At 36.7% G+C, this 19,984-nt stretch overlaps 1 protein-coding gene across 6 annotated transcripts in view; it reads right to left on the reverse strand.

The window, feature by feature from the left end:
* Positions 1 to 245: 245 nt before the first annotated feature.
* Positions 246 to 19,984, reverse strand: part of HEATR5A (HEAT repeat containing 5A) — a 116,241-nt gene continuing 96,502 nt past the window's right edge. For all 6 annotated transcript variants that reach the window (XM_045841258.1, XM_045841254.1, XM_045841259.1 and 3 more), the window contains 9 exons: positions 19,284 to 19,506; positions 17,349 to 17,591; positions 15,256 to 15,383; positions 13,728 to 13,875; positions 12,375 to 12,647; positions 10,429 to 10,653; positions 4,060 to 4,214; positions 2,248 to 2,461; positions 246 to 1,755 (listed from right to left, as the gene is read on the reverse strand). In XM_045841258.1, coding sequence (XP_045697214.1) covers positions 1,448 to 1,755; positions 2,248 to 2,461; positions 4,060 to 4,214; positions 10,429 to 10,653; positions 12,375 to 12,647; positions 13,728 to 13,875; positions 15,256 to 15,383; positions 17,349 to 17,591; positions 19,284 to 19,506 — 1,917 coding nt within the window. In that variant the 3' untranslated portion in view covers positions 246 to 1,447. The remainder of the gene's footprint in view (positions 1,756 to 2,247; positions 2,462 to 4,059; positions 4,215 to 10,428; positions 10,654 to 12,374; positions 12,648 to 13,727; positions 13,876 to 15,255; positions 15,384 to 17,348; positions 17,592 to 19,283; positions 19,507 to 19,984) is intronic.

Below are 19,984 nucleotides of genomic sequence, written 5' to 3' on the forward strand. Positions count from 1 at the left end.
ATTTTTTTGATGTCTGTTATATCTGAGTCTGGGTCTTCATTTTTCTTATGGAGACTTCTGTGTACAGATAAAAATGTTAAATTTGCATGCTTTAATCTTATTTAAAAAAAAAAGAAAAAAAATGAATGCTCCAAAGAAAGGGCTCCTCTGAGAAAAAAGGCTAAGTTACATAAAACTGATTTCCTGCAATCTGTGAAATTAACTAGCCATCTTTTGTAGGTAAATAATTTCAAATGCAAGAAAAATTAAGAAAATTAGCTTTATTTATGTGAATTAGAAAAATTGATTGTAGTGTTAGAATTTGTCAAATCTTTTCATTCAGAACAATTTACAAGAGTATTTATATACAAACATAATAAAATAAAGTACATCACATTGCTCTTGCTTGACTCAAAGTATTTTCTCCATCCCGAACACACCCCGTCACTTCAGTTTTTAACACTTAACAGGGAGATGCTGTTTTGACATAGTGCTTGATTCAGAGAATAACACCGAAGTGCAAAGGGAGCCGATAGTCACCAACAGTTAAAAAATACCTTTCAACCAATGACTTCATCTTTAGATTTTTTCTATATTAAAATATGTTCCATGTTAAAAAAACATACTTTTATTCACTGATCTAAATTTGTTGTACTAAATTTGACATTTATGTAAACCCATAGTTGATTTAAATATAGATATGTATCTATATTAAAGTCATTGGTATGAATGTTTCCAAAAATGAAAATGAACAAAATTATTAGGAATAAAGGTAACAGAAAATCCACTTGAAAAACTGAAGATGCCTCTTTCTATTTAAAATGGGTAAAATCTCTATTTTCTTAACCTAATACAAACAAAACTGAAAGGTGGTGAAAACCCATGGTATTTATAGACACCAAATCTTAAGTAATACTGTAGGGCTGTAATTAATTTCTACTATTATGTTTTGAATAATTATAAACCAAGTTTCCTAAACAGCTTTCCAATCATTTAACATTATTGAGAAATCCAACAAAGTTCAATGCAATTGCTGAATAAGGCATAACTTTAAGTTAGCAATTGGGGTACAATATTAATGCAGATAATTTATAACAGAGTCAAATCTGTTGGTCCTAGTATTAAGTATACTATGTATCTGTGGATTGTCAGGCAGGAATCTGCTTCAGTTCCTCATTTTTAAAGCAGTGGATTGTTTAGTAAGGTCAGTTCTTCAGCACTTTTCTTGAAATTCCTGGCAAGAATACTGACAGACCTCTGTAGTTTTATTAAATGGAAAACACACACACAACATAAAAAATGGTAAGTCTGCTGTTACTTTGAAAAGTCACAGCTATTTAAATGAAAACAATCAACCAGACCTCCAAGTGCACTTGTGTCTAAAATGTCACTTTTGTCCCCAAAGAGAAGGAAATAATCAAGTACTACATTAAGGTGCTTATTAGTGAAAAAAAGAAAAAAAGTAACATCAGAGGAAACTGGTCTTTAATTGGATGCTTAAATTCTTTCCAGGGTGCTTAGTATGTTTTGATGTTGGTATCCGGACTCGGGCACTTTCCTGATTGCCCTTTATGGCAGCCTCAAGGCGTGCTTTCAGGGCTGGAGAAGAAGCCATCACACTCTTAAACACGGCTGAATACTGAGGCCCAATCTGCATGAGATTCTGCAAAGCAAAGTCATGTAAATTCCTCATTATGGAAGTTGCTGATCCCAGAGCATTCTCATCCAAAAGGAAGGAAATGAGGATGGGTAGAAGGCAGGCCACCAGCTGAGAGCCTGGGAAGTAAACACAGGAGGTAAGCCCTTGGTTCTATAAAGGTTCATTACACAAAGTTGTAAACACATTTCATCCGCACACATTTTCCCCTCACTTAAGGGGAAAACAATTCTTCCCTTCTCTTTTCCCAAATTAATACTACTTCACATTAACATAATATTGCCTTTCAATGAGTATGAAAATATACTGACTCTGACAATTTAAAAATTTATTCATTTACTATCTGAATGTCTTACTTTCCCCCTCCAGGAATTCACTTGTTTAACTTTAATTTTTAAGAAATTTATTTGACCATAACCCCTCCGCCCTCCCCCAAACAATAATTTTTAATAGTTTATTTTTATTGTATTTTCCCCCATTACCATTTATCCTCCTTATGCCTTTCCTATCCCTACCCACAAGCCCCTCTGAATGTTTTACATTTTAAATAACACTACATTTCTGATTTTGGGTAGAATCTAATATAGTGAAAATTTTGTGCTGACACTTACGATGCTGTTCTTCAGCAACAGTTACTAGTGCTTCCAAGACCTTTATGCCTTCTTGAAAGATCTGAAGCTCAGTAGTGTCTTCAGGCTTTTTCGTGTCTATTTCCTGTAGTTTGTCCACAATAGAAGATACTAAGGAGTAAATGTAAGGGTAGGAAACAGCTGGATTTGGACACTGGAAAATGGAAAGTAGGAGCTGATAGGTCTTGATTTGTACCTAATCAGGTAAGAGACAAAAATAGTATGAACTGTAAATATTAAAAAAATAAATTAAAGACACCTAAAAAGACGTTTATTTCCAATTTAATTTTTGAATTTCAAGTGATAACAGGTATTCAAACTTGCATGCTAACAGCAGTAGCTGTGACACTTTGGATTGGGACCAGAGGCATGTGGAGACACTAGAATAGGATAGCTTGCCTTTCTTGTTGTATGGTTAATTTTTCTTCTTTTTTGTAGTTTCCACTTTCCACCTCATGTGCCCTTTTATAATCTAACATCAAAATTAAATTGAAACACACACACAAACTTGAAAAACATTTAGGAGATTCAGAAAATGTTTTAGATAAAAATCGCTTAAATTTAAAATTCAAATGTCATGGTTTTAAGACACTTTAATTAGTATGTCTGAATCATGTTATGTCATTTTGATAATTACGATATGAAAGCCATCACTTGGAGACTGCTACATAGGCAACTGCCATGTTGAACTAGTATGTAGAACTAGTATGTAGTTCTAGTCTACTAGTCTATGTAGAACTAGTGCCAAGTTCTGGCACTGCCATAGGCAACAAATAGAACAGAAGAAAAGGAGAGGACTACACATCAAATACAGCAGGTCCTCAAATGATCTTGCTTGTTGTAATGTTGATAGACACCTTAGGGACTTAACTATTGTTTAATACTGATTTTTATCAACTGCTTTCTTTATATGTTGTTTTGCTTCAAGTTGCACAACTTACAATAATGTTAAGTGAAGACTTACTGTATATATATCATTCTTTATTCAATACCTTGGAATGGATTTGGATGATTAATTTTTTTTAGGGAAAATCTGGTTCCTACACTTGAGGAGTTGAAATATTTGTGGTCATATGCTACAAACTCACTTTGTAGCACATAAAGGAATAGGAAGTTAATTCAGCAAATGAAGGGACCACAAAGTGACAGGATCAACTTGTATGTGCTGTTTTTAGAATGGGTCCCATTTTCATGATCATATACTAAAGTCTTCTTTTCCTTTCCTTTCCTCCCTTCCTTTCCTCACCCCAGAATTATGTTTATTGATTTTAGAGAGAGAGGAAGTGAGAGAGAAACACTGATCAGTTGCCTCCCATATGCACTGCAACTAGGGACTGAACCCACAACCCAGGCATGTGCCCTGACAGGGATGGAACCAGCAAACTTTTTGGTGTATGGGATGCTGCTCCAACCTACTGAGCAACCCAGCCAGAGCTGGAGTCTTTGTTTCTTCTTAAAAATAACTTTTTAAAAAGGGAAATCCACTATAAGAAGCTCCAATGTATCTTATTAAATGTCCCTTGAAAAATTCTAGAGATATAGCAATTTTAAGATATCCCTATTTCAAATTTATTTATTTATTTTAAAACATTTCCTTGATCTTTCTCCAACTATGCTCTATCTTCAGGGCCAAGGAATAAGGGCATTATTATTTGGTTTTGTCACACCAAGAACAGAGAAAAGTTTTCCTCTGTTCTAAAAATAAAATAAAAACCTAAAAATAAAATTACAAAAAGTTTTGAAAGAGCATAAACATACTGCTATTGCAAACATCTCTCTGCTAAAAATGCTTACCATAGGATCTTTAATCTCAAGAGTAGCCTTAAATTTCTCCATACAGCGCTTCTGAAGGCACGGGATAATTGTTACTTCTGGACTGGCAGACAAGGTAAATACTGTGATAGCAGTAAGTAGACTGATTTCATCAAGTTCTTGGTGTATTCCATCTCCTGAAGAGAAAAATGATCTATGTGAACCAGATCCCAATACTGCCATATTCAGTGTTTTATATATCTGTGTGAAGCTATCTGTACTTTGAGGGTAACAATTTCTTTTGTGTACATAATAGTTTTAGACAGAAAACACGAATTGACTTTGAGACTCCTGGCAAATGTTGTAGGTTTAAAAATGTACATTATAAGTAATTCCACAGCTAAGAATTACCAAAGTAATTATAATCTTTACAGGTAAAGACATCAGTAAATACACATACAAATTTAGTAGGAATATATAAATTTACTAGTTGTGTGACCTTGGACATTCAACCCTGTCTTCAGCTTCCTTGTCTGTAAAATGGGAGTAACAACAGTATTTACATTTATACGGTTAAATGAGTTAATCTACATAAAGCATTAAAATAGCATGTTGAATATAATATAATACTCAATGTGTATTAGCCATCATATTTCTATTTCTATTGTGGAGCAATACACAAATGCTTAGACAATTATTTTTTCTTTCTTAAAAGATTTTATTTATTTTTAGAGAGAGGGGGAGGAAGGGAGAAACAGAGGGAGAGAAACATTAATACGTGGTTACCTCTCGCCTGCCCCCAACTGGGAACATGTGCCCTGACTGGGAATGGAACCCAAAATCCTTTGGTTTGCATGTCGGCACTCAATCCACTGAGCCACACCAGCCAGGGCCAATTATTTTTTCTTTGTTAATTTTAAAGTATTCATATTTTGATAGTACATGTGTGAAGTGAAAATAACTTAGCACACTGCTTCATATAGCATTTAACCAGCAGAGAACAACCTGAAAACATCTTCATAGGCCACTGTAGGGACTAAAAAGTAATGCTTCTCCTCCCACCTTGTAAATTCTTCTAGCTGGGCTAATAATCAAATTAACAGAGAAATTAACATGAGAAAATCAAATTTTAATACATGTACATGGGGAATTCACATTAAGCATGAAAATTTGAAAGACACTGAGGCAAAACTGGGTATATATGACATTTTGGACAAAGAAGAAAAGGGGGGGCATGGGATCTTAGATTTCAAAAGTGAGAACGAGCCATTTACAGGTAATTTGTTTCTTAATAACCAACTTAAAAATCAGTATCCCCAAAGGCAAAACTTTTGGTCCCCTTCACCATCAATCATTTGAAGGAATTTTCTATTAGATATAATTCATTTTCCAAAGTCAAACTCTCATTAAATAGTGCTAGTGGGTCTGATATGGAAAATCAGTATTATTTGAAAAAGAGTGACAAACTCAACTCATTAATTTGTATAAGAATGGATTGCTACCGTTGAAAAAAAAGGGCACATGTATATATACAGTCTGTGCAGAAGGTATCCAGCCATGTAATATGGAAAACAGAGACATTTATTGAAGAACATATAAGACATAAGAAAAATTGTGCATAGGACAATGACATCTTAGTCCCCTTCAAAGTAGGCACCTTAGGACCTCACATAGTTTTATCAGCATCTCTTATATTGTTCAAAACACTCTGCAAAATCCTTTGCCAGCATCGCTGCCAGCTGCCCTATGGTTATTTTCCTGAATCTCATCAATGGTCTGAAATCTCTTCCATTTCAAAGGTGATTTTAGTTTCAGGAAAATCCAGAAGTCGCAGGGCACCAAATATGGGCTGAGTCACCTGGGTGATTTGATGTTTCATCAAAAAAGTCTGCATGAAATGAGATGCCTGAGCAGGTACACTGTCCTGATGAAGCTGCCAATTACCAGTTACCCATAGCTGAGGCCTTCGGAATCAGCCAAATAGTTTCCACAGAGGGATGTTCAAGCTTAATGCAAAATTTGATGCAGATTCATTGCTGTACTCATTCAGTCATTTTTAATGCAACGGCCACACAGTATACATGCTCACTCAACAGCATCTACCTCCCCCACTGATTAGTACAGTGGGGTCATCACTGTCCCCACATGCACATTCCAGTCCACTCTCCTTGGCTGTCAGGTGACACACAAACTGTTCTTGTTATATTATCAATGGAAGGACCTTTACAGACAGACCATAAATGAATATATAATTATATAAGTAAATATATGTATCTGTGTATATATGTACACATACATACAAATATGTGTGTAGGTATATATATATATGGGAGAAGGAGGGAGAGAAACTTTGGTAGTATTCATTCTACAAATATTTAAGAAACATTTACCATGTGCCAGCACTCTTTTTGGCAGTGAGATATAATTTAAAGAGAAAATATACTAATATACCAGGATGCAAATAAAGAATTTAATTTTAGCTTGTCCCGAGGCCTATAAATATAAAAGACATTAAAATAATAGAAATCAACTTAGGAGTTCTATATTGGGTGGTCAGGGAAAGTCTTGAGGATATTGACATGAGCTAAGACTTGAGAGAAAGTAGCAATAAAAGCAAAATACTACAAATGATGAATTTACTTTATAAAAATCTGAATAATTTTAAGGTAAAATAGTACATGGTCAACAGTTAAAATTATGGCAGCATTATTATAAGTACTTCATATATATTAAATATTTAATCCTTATAACAGCACCACAAGGGAGGTCCTTTTATTTCTCCCATTTTATGGATGAGAGACTGAGGAAAGGAACACAAGAATTCAGTCATTTACCCAAGTCTCACAATCAGTAAGGCAGTGTGATTCCAGAGAGCAAACTGTTACTCATGATGCTACACTGCTTCCCATCAGACAAGTTATTTTCAGTCATTTGCAACAACTTGAAACTACAGCATAGTCAGTTAGTCTATTTAATAAAAATGTCTTTCTATTTTCAGTAAGATAAAACTGTCCTGGGTTCCTCCTTCCATTTCTTCTAAACTTCTCTTATTCCCCAAACCCTGCCCAAATTTCCTCAGTCATGCTTCACTTAAGGACAGGAATATGTTCTGAGAAATGCATTAGGAAATTTCACCATTCTGCGAATATCCTAGAGTGCATTCACACACAGAGCTGGATAGCAGAGCCTACTACACACCTAGGCTACACACACAGCCGATCATTCCTAGGCCCAGGCATGTTATGGTGCTGAATACTGTAGGCAACTGCAACACAATGGTAAAGGTCTGTGTATCTAAACCTAGAAAAGGATACAGTATCCTAAACGTAGAAGAAAATACAGTATGAAAGTGTGTGTGTGCACATGTGAGAAAGCATGCACACATGCTTGGGGGGGGGGGGACCAGGAGGAGGGCTGTTGAGGAAGGCACCTTCAGAGGGAAAGCATACATCAGAAGGGGGGAGAAAAGGAGAGAGGGAATGACCAGAAGGGGAGAGAAAGGGAGAGCAGAGATCAAAGAGACCCAGAGTGATAAAGCTTGGGAGGAGACACAATAAAAGGGAGAGCCTGGGGCAGGCAAGGAGGAGAGAGGGGAATGGGGCTTGGAGGAAAGATAAGGATGAAATAGAAGAAAGTGAAGTGAGTTTGTGAGAGGAACAAGAACCAGAGAAAAGAGATGAAGAGAAATGAAAAGAAGGGAAGTGAATCTGTGAGTGAAGAGGCAGGCTGGAGTGGTGGGTAGGCTCCCCCATCCCCCATCCAGCTTCTCTTGATCCCCCACCAAATTCTGCCTCCAGCCCCTGGTAGACAGCATGCTGAGTGAGCCTCTTCATCTACTTAAACAATGCAGAGCAAGCAGTAAATTCAACATCATAGTCTGGTCCAGACTTTTCACAGCGCAAACTTTTTGCCTGTAAACTTTTTTGTCGTTACAATCTTATGGGACCACCATTGTATATATGGTCGGTCAATGACTGAAATATGGTTGTGCTGTGCATGACTATATTCCATTTTCTTTCTTTCCTTTTTTATTTTTCAATTAAAACTCATTCTCTTTTATTTAGGATGCAAGGTTCACTTAGCATCAGCCCTATGGGCAGGGGTATGTGGTAAGGAAATGGGTGCTTCTGCTAACAGCCAGAGAGAAACTGAAGCCTCTTGCCAGCAGCCTTGAGCAAGTCTCCTTGGAAGTGGATGGTCTACTTGCAGTCCTGGCCAACACCCTAACAGTAACTTTGTGAGAGACCCTGCTCTGAATTCTTGATCCCTAACTATCAAATAATAAATGTTTTTTTTAAAGCCACTAAATTTTGGGGAAATCTGTCATGTAGCAAATGGTTTTCCTGTCATGATTAGCTGCTGCTTTAATTTCTCTTGGTAGCTAGCCTAAATCCTCAAAATCCTAACCTCATTCCCTGATACACAGCAGAAACACATCTTTGTGTGTGTGATACAACAGGCATACTCATAATCATTCTCAACATAAAAATGTAGATCTAGTATGTCCATCCTTACTTTTTTTCTTTGTACTATTGGCAGAAGTTAATCCTTGAAAACTCACAGTGAATGTTATTTCTTCCTGCCTAGAAAGGGACGTTGTTTTTTCCCAATACTTCCAACTGCAGCCTCATCTCTACCTTCTTTTTTTCCATAAGCACAAACTCATACTAATTTCATTAAAAAAAATTCCTCAATCCTACACCTCCCCTCAGCCTTTCCTTCTTTCTGTCAAGAGAAACATACACTTTGATCCTTCCCCTTCCTTATCTCTTGCTTGCAACTCAACACTGCATTTTACAGTGCTGATCACACCTGCCACTAAAACTCCTTTACTTTGGCTTCTGTGACTGCGCTCTCTTCTCAATCATCTTGCTCCATAAACTTAACCTGGGTAATTTCAACCACACATGTAGTCTATACACGTAGTCTAAAATAATCTCTACTCCAGATTATTTTCCTGGACTCCAGGCCTCTATATATTCTGTTCCACTTGATTATCCTACAGGCTTTTAAAAATTTACTTCACTATATATCCCCCTGAAAATGCTCACCTTGGTATTTCTGTTAACAGTGCTATGAATGTTCCACGCACTCTACCCTTTCAACTCCTAAACCAACTATCAGTAAATTCTGTTAGTACAGTTAATATTTTGGTTTTCATTATTCTCTTTATTGTTACTGCTACTATCTTCAGCAATCTTGCTTTCTTTTCTATAGTGGTGCAGAATGATTCTTTAGACATGCAAATCACTTAACTCCCCTTAAAGCCTTTAGTAATTCCACATGAATATTAAAAGCAGTCCAAATTACAGACCAAGACACATCCTCCATAATCTGGCCCTAAGCACCATCCAACTCACCTCTTTTTCTACTAATCATCATTCAGCCTCCTCCTACTCTTTCCCCCAAACCCACATTCTCTCACTTCTCTATCTGGTATCCCCAAATGTACCTTACTAATTAGATTTCCAGGTGTTTGATCAAAATTCTGTGCCTCAAATCCCAATCTATGATGTCCAAGTGAAGAATGCTCTCTAATCCCTTAAGAAACTGATTCTGCGGAGAAACCTCCTGTGGTATACAGAGGTGTATCCCGGATACCCTCTTCATTGGGGAAGGTACTGCCCAGCTGTGGGGAGTGTGGTCAGCTGTCAGCTCACTCAGGGCTGGCCTTAGCTACAGAGCGGCCTGGACTGAGATCACATCCTTTGTGGGGCAGCCCACATCTGAGGATAAAGGCCAGGCCATTGCTGTCCTCTGTGGGACACTCAGATGCACAGGCCCATCAGACCCTTCAGGTTCACTCAGCTTTTTGGGGCCTACATTGTAGTATCTTATTTTGCCCCAAACTGCTTTCCCTTATGCCCTTCACAGATTTGGTTTCTTTTCTTTTTTTAAAAAGGATTTTATTTTTAGAGAGAGGGCAAGGGAAGGAGGGAGGGAGAGAAACATCATTGTGCGGTTGCCTACTGTACACCCCCTACTAGGGACTGGTCTGCAACCCAGGCATGTGCCCTGACTGGGAATCAAACCAGTGACCCTTCGGTTTGTAGGACAATGCCCAACACACTGCCACACCAGTCAGGGCTACTATGCATATTAAAAAGTTCTGTCAGCTAGTCATAGATCATACTATATTTTTAAATTAATGTGATATTACATATGAGGTTCTTACACTGTCAACTTAATATACAGGCTGCCAGTCATTTACTTGTACTAAAGGTTAAAGATACTAAAATGAGAACACAAATATTTCTATCCACTATATTCTCTAACAATGTATGTAGTAAATATGGTCTCTTTCAGGTGAGGTTACCAAACATGATCAAGTAAATAGCTTATTTTCGAAACACAGTCCCTGTTGCTTTTTTAAAGCAAACTGAACAACGGCTTCCAAAGAGCTGCAATTACCTGGGTCCCAAGAGTCAAGAACTGTTGTTAAAGCGCTACGGAGAAGGTCCGTCCAAGCAGCCTGGCTCTTCTCTGCTCTGGCCATGGGAGAAGACAATATTCCTTTCAGAGCCTGAAGGGAGGCTGCAACTGTTGAAGATAACTGGCCCCCAGGTAACTTCACAGCAGTTTCTCTGAGGACCCCAATGGTGAGGTACAGTATAGTGGGGAGAATTGAGATGCTTCCTGTAAGATACATTTTTTAAAATATTGTGTATTTCAGTCTATCTATATAGTTCCTAAAAAGAAATCATCAGTGAGTAACACAATGTCAAAGATTTCTAGCTTTTAAGATGATTTTTCATAAAGGACTGTAACTGTTAAGATAATGTAAATAATCTTTAGATTTTAAGTATTGGATTATATTTTGGTTATAAATGAAAATGTTATTTAAATTTTAATTATTTATTTTTTAGAGAGAGGGGAAGGGAGGGAGAAAGGGAGGGAGAGCAGCACTGATGTGAAAGAACAACATTGATTTGTTGTCTCTTATCTGCACCCCAAGAGGGGACTGAACCCACAGCTTAGCCATGTGCCCTGTCTGGGAATCAAACTGGTGACCTTGGGCTTTGCAGGTTGATGCCCAACCAACTGAGCCACACCAGTCAGGGCTGAAAATATTATTTAAATTGTATCACAGTACCATTATCTTTTGCTGTCTTATTTTGTTTTACTTGGTGGTTGGCAAATGTTGAATTTATTTTTATTTGCTTTTTAGTGTGGTAAATATACACAATATAAAACTTACAAATTTAACCATTTTAAAGTGTACAATTTAGTGACATAAGCACATTCACAATGTTGCAAAACCATCGACACTGTCCACTTAAATTCATTTTATATTTAACCTTTTTCAAGAAATTTGTAGCAATCCACTCAGTACAAAATATTAAAGTTTTCATGGCCACCAAAAAGTTGAAATGTCTTTAAAATGAAAGAGACTGAAGTTAAAATCCTCTACTAGTCACTTTTTGCGCCACTCTTGGTGTAAGGCAGTGTGTGAGAACAGGAAATACAGGTTTTAATTCCAGCTGAAGTTAAGAGTCACATTTAAAAAAAAAGACAGCACATAAATTGGTCAAAACACGCTTAAGCAGAAATATGTTAACCAAATGAAAAGTATTAAGTACTGAGTACCTATTATATGTTAGATTTCCTAGAGGATAAAAATATTTCATTGAAAATGAGACATAAGTTTGTATATATATTTATCTGCTTTCTGTACAATAATCAATTACATTTAATTCCACTTGTATGACACATAAAAACTATGTATCTACATACAGAAGCAACACACACACATGTATATACAGGGAAGCTTCACAAAAGAGGCAGGCCTGGAGCTGAACCTCAAAGGAAAGCAAAATTTTACACAGAAAAGGGATGGATTCACTTCAGATCAAATAACACTGTGGACAGCAGCACAGAACAGGGATGAGTATGATGCCTTGCAGGTTTAAAATTCATACAGCAGGAATGAAGAGGAGGGAGTGACTCAGTAGAGCCCTGTGGAGAGCCTTAAAATGCCATACTAAAAGTATGGACTTGATCCCAACTGGAACTGGATATGATGACAAACTTCTGTCATCGCTGGGGTAGGGACAGTCCATTAATATTTTATACTAAAAAAGTGCCGAAGAGTGAATACTGCCACTGATCGGTTTAAAATATTGTCCACCATAAAATAATGTATCTGCAGTGCATGCTGTCTCTAAATTTACTTTCACCCTTTTAGTAAAACAAATTATTAGAATGCAATGTTAGTCTTAGAGGATTAATAACATTACCCAAATCTGGGTCAGATTTTGTTTAATGAGAAAAGGATTAGCAACCATTATGTCCTTTATCTATTAAAACCATTTCTCTCCTCTCAGGCCAGGTAAAGTAACCACACACCACTGGCATACCTTCAGGAGAGCACACTGCGGGAAGTTCAGAGAGGATAACTAGTGCAGCTGAAACCAATCTGCTTCCATCTTCTGACAGCATCTGTGGCTTTGTAGCTTTTACTCCGGGGCTGCCCATCAGTTTAGGATTTAGTTCTGGGAGCTGTCTAACTAGAATGCACACACACAATTCTAGTGTTGCAAAAACCAAAGATTTCCCGGGCACAAGTCCTCCTGTGTCCTTTCCCTCTCCAAATTCTGGCAAGGTTTCCTTTTCAGCAGCCCCATCATCAACTAAAAGACAAAAAAAAGTGTTGAATAAATGCTTCATATTTACTTTGCTTCTGGTGGTAATTTAGTTCATGTCTGTTATAGGAAACACATTTAAATGGCTGAAGTCTTAGGTGTTAAAGATTGATGGAGAAAGTGGTTAGGAAGGTAATATAGTGGTCTTTATTATGAGTTCTTATTGCAATGAATAAAAAAAAAAAATCCTTTGTAACCTCTTGGCCTTAAAATGTTCCTTGTTGTTAAGAACGTGACCTGACAGCCAGAGCTCCAGCACTGACCTTGCCACCTTAACACAGAAAGATGGGAATCGAGGTCCCTGATGTCTTTTTTTTATAAGTATTAAACAATTTTATTTTATTTTTTTTTAAAGATTTTATTTATTTATTTTTAGAGAGGGAATGGAGGGAGAAAGAGAGAGCGAGAAACATCAATGTGTGGTTGCTGGGGGTCATGGCCTGCAACCCAGGAATGTACCCTGACTGGGAATCGAACCTGCAACATTTTGATTCACAGCCTGCGCTCAATCCACTGAGCTACGCCAGCCAGGGCTTGAGGTCCCTGATGTCTTTATGCAGCTGCCATACCAGCCCAGGACTGCCCACCTCTGGACTTTTGTAGATGGGAGAGTAAGTCCTTATGTTTTACATCTATGGTTACATTGGGTTTTCTGTTACATGTAGTCAATTGTAATCTTGAATCATAAACTGACCCATACCTAATTAGACTTATAAATAAGTCATCTGATCACTTTGCAAAACCTAAGTCATTAAAAAAAATTGTTAGTTGGTCTTTCCATGTACATTAGTAAACTCAAAGCTAGTGTAAGTAAGTACTCAATCAGAATAAGGAATTTTTTTTGCTTCCAGGGTTTTGTTAAAATTCTCACTTTCTCAAGGAATAATATTTTAGCTACTGACAATATCCAAGCTAACATGTAAAAGTGAATGGGAGAACTTACAGCCATAATCTAGAGATGTTTCATTTGTGCTACACAGAATAAATTATAGAATGACAGACACATAAGCAATACATTAAAAATAGTGATGCTATGCAAGTAATTTGGCATTGTGGGTTAACATTCACCTTCTGCACTTCGTCTTTTCTCCTTCACATGTTCTTGAGCTGCACAGATAATCTGTCTTACCACTTCAAGTGAAGCCAATTGAACCAAAGGTGATTCTCGGGTCAAAATTACTCGATGTAGTACATTCAGCAACTCGATACCCAAGTCCTATCATAGAAAACATTTAGGGGAGATTGTATTGTAAATACTTTCCTAAAAAAAAAAATACAAAACAATGCTAAATTCTATGATAAAATCCAGAAAAAGAGAATGTAACAAATTGCTCACTAAAAAAATAAAGGTGTCAGTGCAAAGTTATGTAACACCTGCTCCACTTTAAACCAAATCCAGATTGGTTTTTGTCCAATCTCGTGGGAGATGGTACTGTGACAAAAGGTCATTTTCACACAGGTCCTAAACTGGGAAAAAAGAAAACTTTCAAAACAAGATGAGAAATTTGGGTAAAAGAATACAAGGACTGCCATGTAGATTCCCAGCTTTATATTAAGGTTTTTGTTTTTTAAAGTAATTAACAAAGAATAATGGAGAAGTACGACATTAAAAGTAGGTAAGTTAATATGCACAAATGGGTATCTCCCCAAGAATAAAATACACTGGACAAAAGGAGGGACTCCCCCCTCCTTTCTTTTCTACTGGTTACTCTGGTGGCTTTCTTTCATCTTTAGAAATAACAGAGTAAATCTATCATTATAATAATTGTTTTAACATATAACACAAACAAACACAAAAAGTTTAAAATTTATATAAATACTAACCAAGTCAGGTAGGAACCTGATTAATACTTTAAACTGAATAAACAATAGTATTAATAAGGTAATAAGGTAATACCCCATATATAGAGACGAAATCATACCATCCATGTTTCTTAACATGTAAGAGTCAATGATAAAAACTTTATATACTGGTACTACTACATGATGTGGAGAGTGCCTGTCCAATGCATAGTTGCTTCTGGGAAAGCAGTTAAAGGAAGCGCCATACTTTGTACAGTGACCCTTTTACCATGGTCACAACAGAGCCAGTTATTAACGTCTGACTCCACCTATAGGCTAGCCAGCAGTCTCTTAAAAGACCTGGAAGAAGAACTCAGTGAACAAGAATACTTTGTAATAGACAGTAACTGCATGAACCAAGCAGATTATCTCTTAAGGAAATGGAATATAAAATAACAGATGAATATGAGGAACAGGATAAACTGAAGCACAAAGAGACAAAAAAAGAAGACCACCTGTAACTCGTGGCTACTACACTGGACAATGCAACATAGAACCTTCCCATCATCATACAGTTTGAAGAGCTGCTTTACAGAGTGGCTGGCTGGTGGCAGCAGAAGCAGAGACACAGTGGCAGAGGCAAGACTGCTCCAGGTCAGCACAGCTGCTGACGGCATTCCAGTTCTGAGGCCTAGCTGTGCACCCAGCTAGTTTTCTCTTTACTTCTCTGTGTTCACTCTCTGTTTGCTGTAGTAAACTGAACATGTATGTTCCTTAAAATCTACAGAAGCCTAATAAAAAACAATTAAATCACCTGATCACTGCCAATTTTAGATCTGGGCCAAGGAACATCTAGAAGGGCCTGCAATGCATGTAAACAAGCAGTAATACTTTCCATGGTTGCCTCCGAGCGCAAGGAGCACAGAAATTCCACACAGATTCCTGCAGAGAGCAGAAAAAGAGGGAGGCTTCTTTGAGATTCTTAGTTTCTGAAGTTAAATAACTTTTCATTTGGTAAAATGTAGAAGTAAGCTTAACAAAATGTAATGCAAACAAGCTACAATAGATTTAGGATTCTAAGCAACGTGATAAGGCAAGTCTTTTAATAATAGTGTATTTTCATCTGCATATACATAAAGAATAACCTCACTCAGGCTTGTGCACTATATGTAGTTGCTATGAAGTAGTCAAAAAATGAAAATGTTATACCCTGGCTGGTGTGGCTCAGTGGACTGAGTGCCAGCCTGCAAAGCAAAGGGTCACCTGTTCAATTCCCAGTCAGGGCACATACCTGGGTTGTGGGCCAGGTTCTCAGCTGGGGGCTCATGAGACCATACATTGATGCTTCTTTCTCTCCCTCTCTTTCTCCCTCCCTTCCCTTTCTTTACAAATAAATAAAATCTTTTTTAAAAGATGCAAATATTACAATAAATTGTCCCAGAGAATGTAATATGTAGTTTCTTAACTTTATTCTAAAATTTATTGAGTGATTATTATATATCAGGCACTGTATTTTATATACATCATTTCGTTTCATTCTCATAATACCTGAAGAAGTGGGTATCATTATTACCACTCTTTTTTGACAGAAGACAATGAACATTGAGTTTAAGTAACTGAATCTGTGCAAGATCAGTTACAATGGGTTACATCAAGAATTTGAACTGAGGTAGTCGAACTGCACAGCTTATGGTTGTAATAGCTCTGTTATCCTTCATTCTATAAGTCTGTTTTTGAAAAGCTTGCATTTCAAGACAAATGGAAAGAAAATTTTAATATACCTAATGATATAGGAAATCTGGTCATATCTGGCTTGGGAAGGAATATATGGAATAAATGTTTTTCATATTATACCTACTTCAATAGAAACTCCATGCCTCACATTAATGAGTAACTTCTTTATCAGCCGTAGCTGGTGTGGCTCATTTGATTGAGTGCCAGCCTGCAAACCAAAGGGTCGCCGGTTCGATTCCCAGGCAGGGCACATGCCTGGGTTGCGGGCCAAGTCCCCAGTAGGGAGCATGCCTGAGGCAACCACACATTGATGTTTTTCTCCCTATCTTTCTCCTTCCTTTCCCCTCTCTTTAAAAATAAATAAATAAAATATTAAAAAATAACATCTTTATCAGTAATGAATGAAATAGGCAAAACATGAAAAACATTTATTTCAAATATTCTAGAAACTCATTGTACCTTTGAAAGACACCGTACTTTAAAAATAAAATTCCAAGAAAGCCAAAAACTGGGTTAAAGTTCATAAATGTAAAAATCTAATTTATCTTTAAGCTCAAATATTTATTTGTAATGCTGTACCTTTGAGTATACTTTTCTTAAACCTTGTAATTCCTGAGGATGGGGAAAGGCAGGGGGAATGATCCATTAGTACATTTTTTTATATATATACTACTGAGAAATTCAAAATTACAGATACCACATGGATTACTTATCTATCCATTTATTTACAAGTGAGGAAGGCAGAGACAGAAAAACATCAATGTGAGAGAAACAGGATTAGCTGCCTCTTACATGTGCCCAGACCAGGGACTGAACCTGCAATGCAGGCATGTAATCCTCACTGGGAATCAAACCTGTGACCTTTTGGCTTATGGGATGATGCTCCAACCAACTTAGCCACATTGGGCAGGGCCCACATGGATCTTTTAAAAACTCTGTGGAAAGAACTAGGCTTCTCTTGCAATTTCTGTAATTCAAACTGATGGTGAAGTCAGCTTCTAGACTTAGGAAATTTGCAATTTATAAAGTATATACAAGTTTATTTAATTATATCAAGGCTATCATTAACACCTAATACAGAATGAGGTAATAGCCATCAAGAACTGATAGGCAGCAAGGCACAATTCAAGAAAAACTCTATAGGGTAGGAAGCTTGTCAGCTCTTTTACTGACCTAAAATAAGATGGAATCTATCAGTGTAGACATCCTCAGGAGACTTTATGGTAGCCCCAGATGATGAACCCTGACACATGGAAGTTGGTGTTACAGGCCTTGAGAGATTAGAACCTCCTTCATCTGGGTCAGCAAATCCTGTGCTTGTAAGCCACAATGCTGTAGCATGGAGGATAAGTGCCCATGAGTTGTAATAATGCACTTTTGCATTTTCACTGGTCTCTGCTGTGTAGAAGGTACCACCTGTAAAAGAGGGGAAGCAAAGGGTTTCCAGAGGAGTAAGAATCTACATTTTCTCTTTTCCCTGTTACTAGATATATACCATTCCCATCACCCCAAAACTTCCCTAAGACCATTTTTTAGTCCCCAATATCACAAGGCAAGTATTTTCTGACCTCTATCAACACAGATTACTTTTGCCTGTCCTTGGACTTCATATAAATGGAAACATATACAGTATGTACTTTTTTGGTGACAGATTAAATAACAGTGTTTTGGTGGATTCATCCATGCTGCCATGTTATTGATATTTTTATTTCTATTGGGAGTACAACTGTGGGGACACAGGGTTGATATACCTTTACAACTTTAGTAGAAATTTCCAAACTAAGTCTTAAATACTTATTTTCAAGAATAAATATATTGAAACAAATATGTGATAAGTGTATGTCTGTTTAAACAAATACTGACACACACTTACCTACCTCCAAGATTAATGTAACACTTTGCTTTCTTAAATCTCTTACCAACCCAACACTTCATTATATCACTAATCCTTGCGCCTCCTGCTGTAACCACTTTCTTCACTTCAGTGTGGATCACTCCTAAGTAGGGCCAGTACACTGGCACAACAGATGTTTGTATTCATAAATAATATGCTATTATTTTGTGTTTAAGTCTACTCAAAAGGTGTCATATGTACCCTTTTAAAACTTGCTTTTTTTTCACCTAATATGTTTTTGAGATTTACTTATGTTGATTTATGTCCATCATTCACTTTTCCTGAAAACTTACATCAATATCAGATTATTTCCACTTCTATGCTATTGACAAGTACAATAAACACTCTACATCCTATCTCTGTGTATAACTCCAATTCAAATTCTAACAGAACTTGACAGGCTAACACTAAAATTCATGTCATGAAGTAAAAAAAAAAAAGCCATTTTGGAATAACATGAAAATGAAGTATGGCTACCAAATATCCAATCCACAAAATATAGTACTAACAACTAACTATAAAACTAGATTCCTATCCCCATTCCACACACACAAACTAAATTCTAGTTGGACCCAAGTTCACAATGTAAAAAGCAATACTATAAAGTTTATAGGTCTTCATGATCTTCAGTAAAAAATTTATGATACTACACAGACATATAAACCACAAATGACTGATTACAAAAACTCTAATGAGGTAAAAGAAATAAGCTGGGAGAATATATCTGCAAAATATAGAACCACAAAAGAATAATATTAAAAATATATGAAATATTAACAATAGTAGTAAAATAAATACCAAGTAGAAAATAGGCAAGGATTGTGACTAGGTGACTTATGAAAGAAACTTAGCCTATAAACCTATACAAAAAGGTTCTTAATCAAGGAAATAATAAAATAAAACCAAAATACTCCTTCATACCTATCAGACTGGTAAAAATTAAGTATGATAACATAAGGGTGGGAAGATGCAGTGAAACAAAGCATATAGATTATTACAACCACTTTGGAGAAGAGCAATTTGGCAGTATCTTGGGAGTTAAGACGTGCATGCCTCATAAATTAGCCAATCAACTTCAGGGTGTCTAACCTGAAGCAAGTCTTATATGTTCATTCTATGAATGAAAATTATTCTGAGGAAAATATTTCAGATAAACATTATCTGCTATGAAAAGGGGTCGCTCTACAAATTATGTAAACATTTCACCCCCTTACCTTCAAGAGGAAGTTGGGAGGCAAATTCTGAAGACAAAGTTAAGAGAGCAAAATCCTGAAGTGCAGCAAGCCAGAGCCTACTTAGGGTGCTCAGGTCTGTGTGGACTAAGTCAAGCAGCCCATCGGATGAGTATGACCCATTTCTAACACTCTCTTCTGAAAAGGTGGTAGTCTTCAGAGGTTGTTTGTGGTTTTTATGTCTTTCCACAGCGATTATGTAGACCTGTTAAAAGTTAATTTGTAAACAGGAAGACCTTGCAGCCATTGAAAAGGTGCTATAATATTTTTATCTTGCTGAGGAGGCAGACTTACCTTTGAGTATACTGGACCTGAAATGCACTGTGATATAAAAAAGTATACATGTGTAACCACATACACAAAAATGGAGTAGAGATGCAAAAGGTTATCTTCAATGAGATACATTAGAGATAAAATACTTCATAAATATGCTGTCACTATGCACTTTTACAATCATTGACGGCTGCAACGAAATGATTGTGGGACTCTCTCACTAAGTCTTGTTTTGGCCTTAAAATTCATCTCAACACATGATTTCAGGTGGCCATCTCTGATCTGCTATAGGCTGAAACACTAAAAGTATTTTCATTCAAAGTTACCACTAAATCACTACAAAAAGTTTACATACATAGACTTAACATGGGCTGTTCATAGGACTACAGGATGTTTAAGGAAAAAATATG

The sequence above is a fragment of the Phyllostomus hastatus genome, unplaced genomic scaffold (genome assembly GCF_019186645.2).
Source record: "Phyllostomus hastatus isolate PE091 unplaced genomic scaffold, TTU_PhHast_1.1 phas_contig_348, whole genome shotgun sequence".
In the NCBI taxonomy this organism is placed as follows: domain Eukaryota; kingdom Metazoa; phylum Chordata; class Mammalia; order Chiroptera; family Phyllostomidae; genus Phyllostomus; species Phyllostomus hastatus.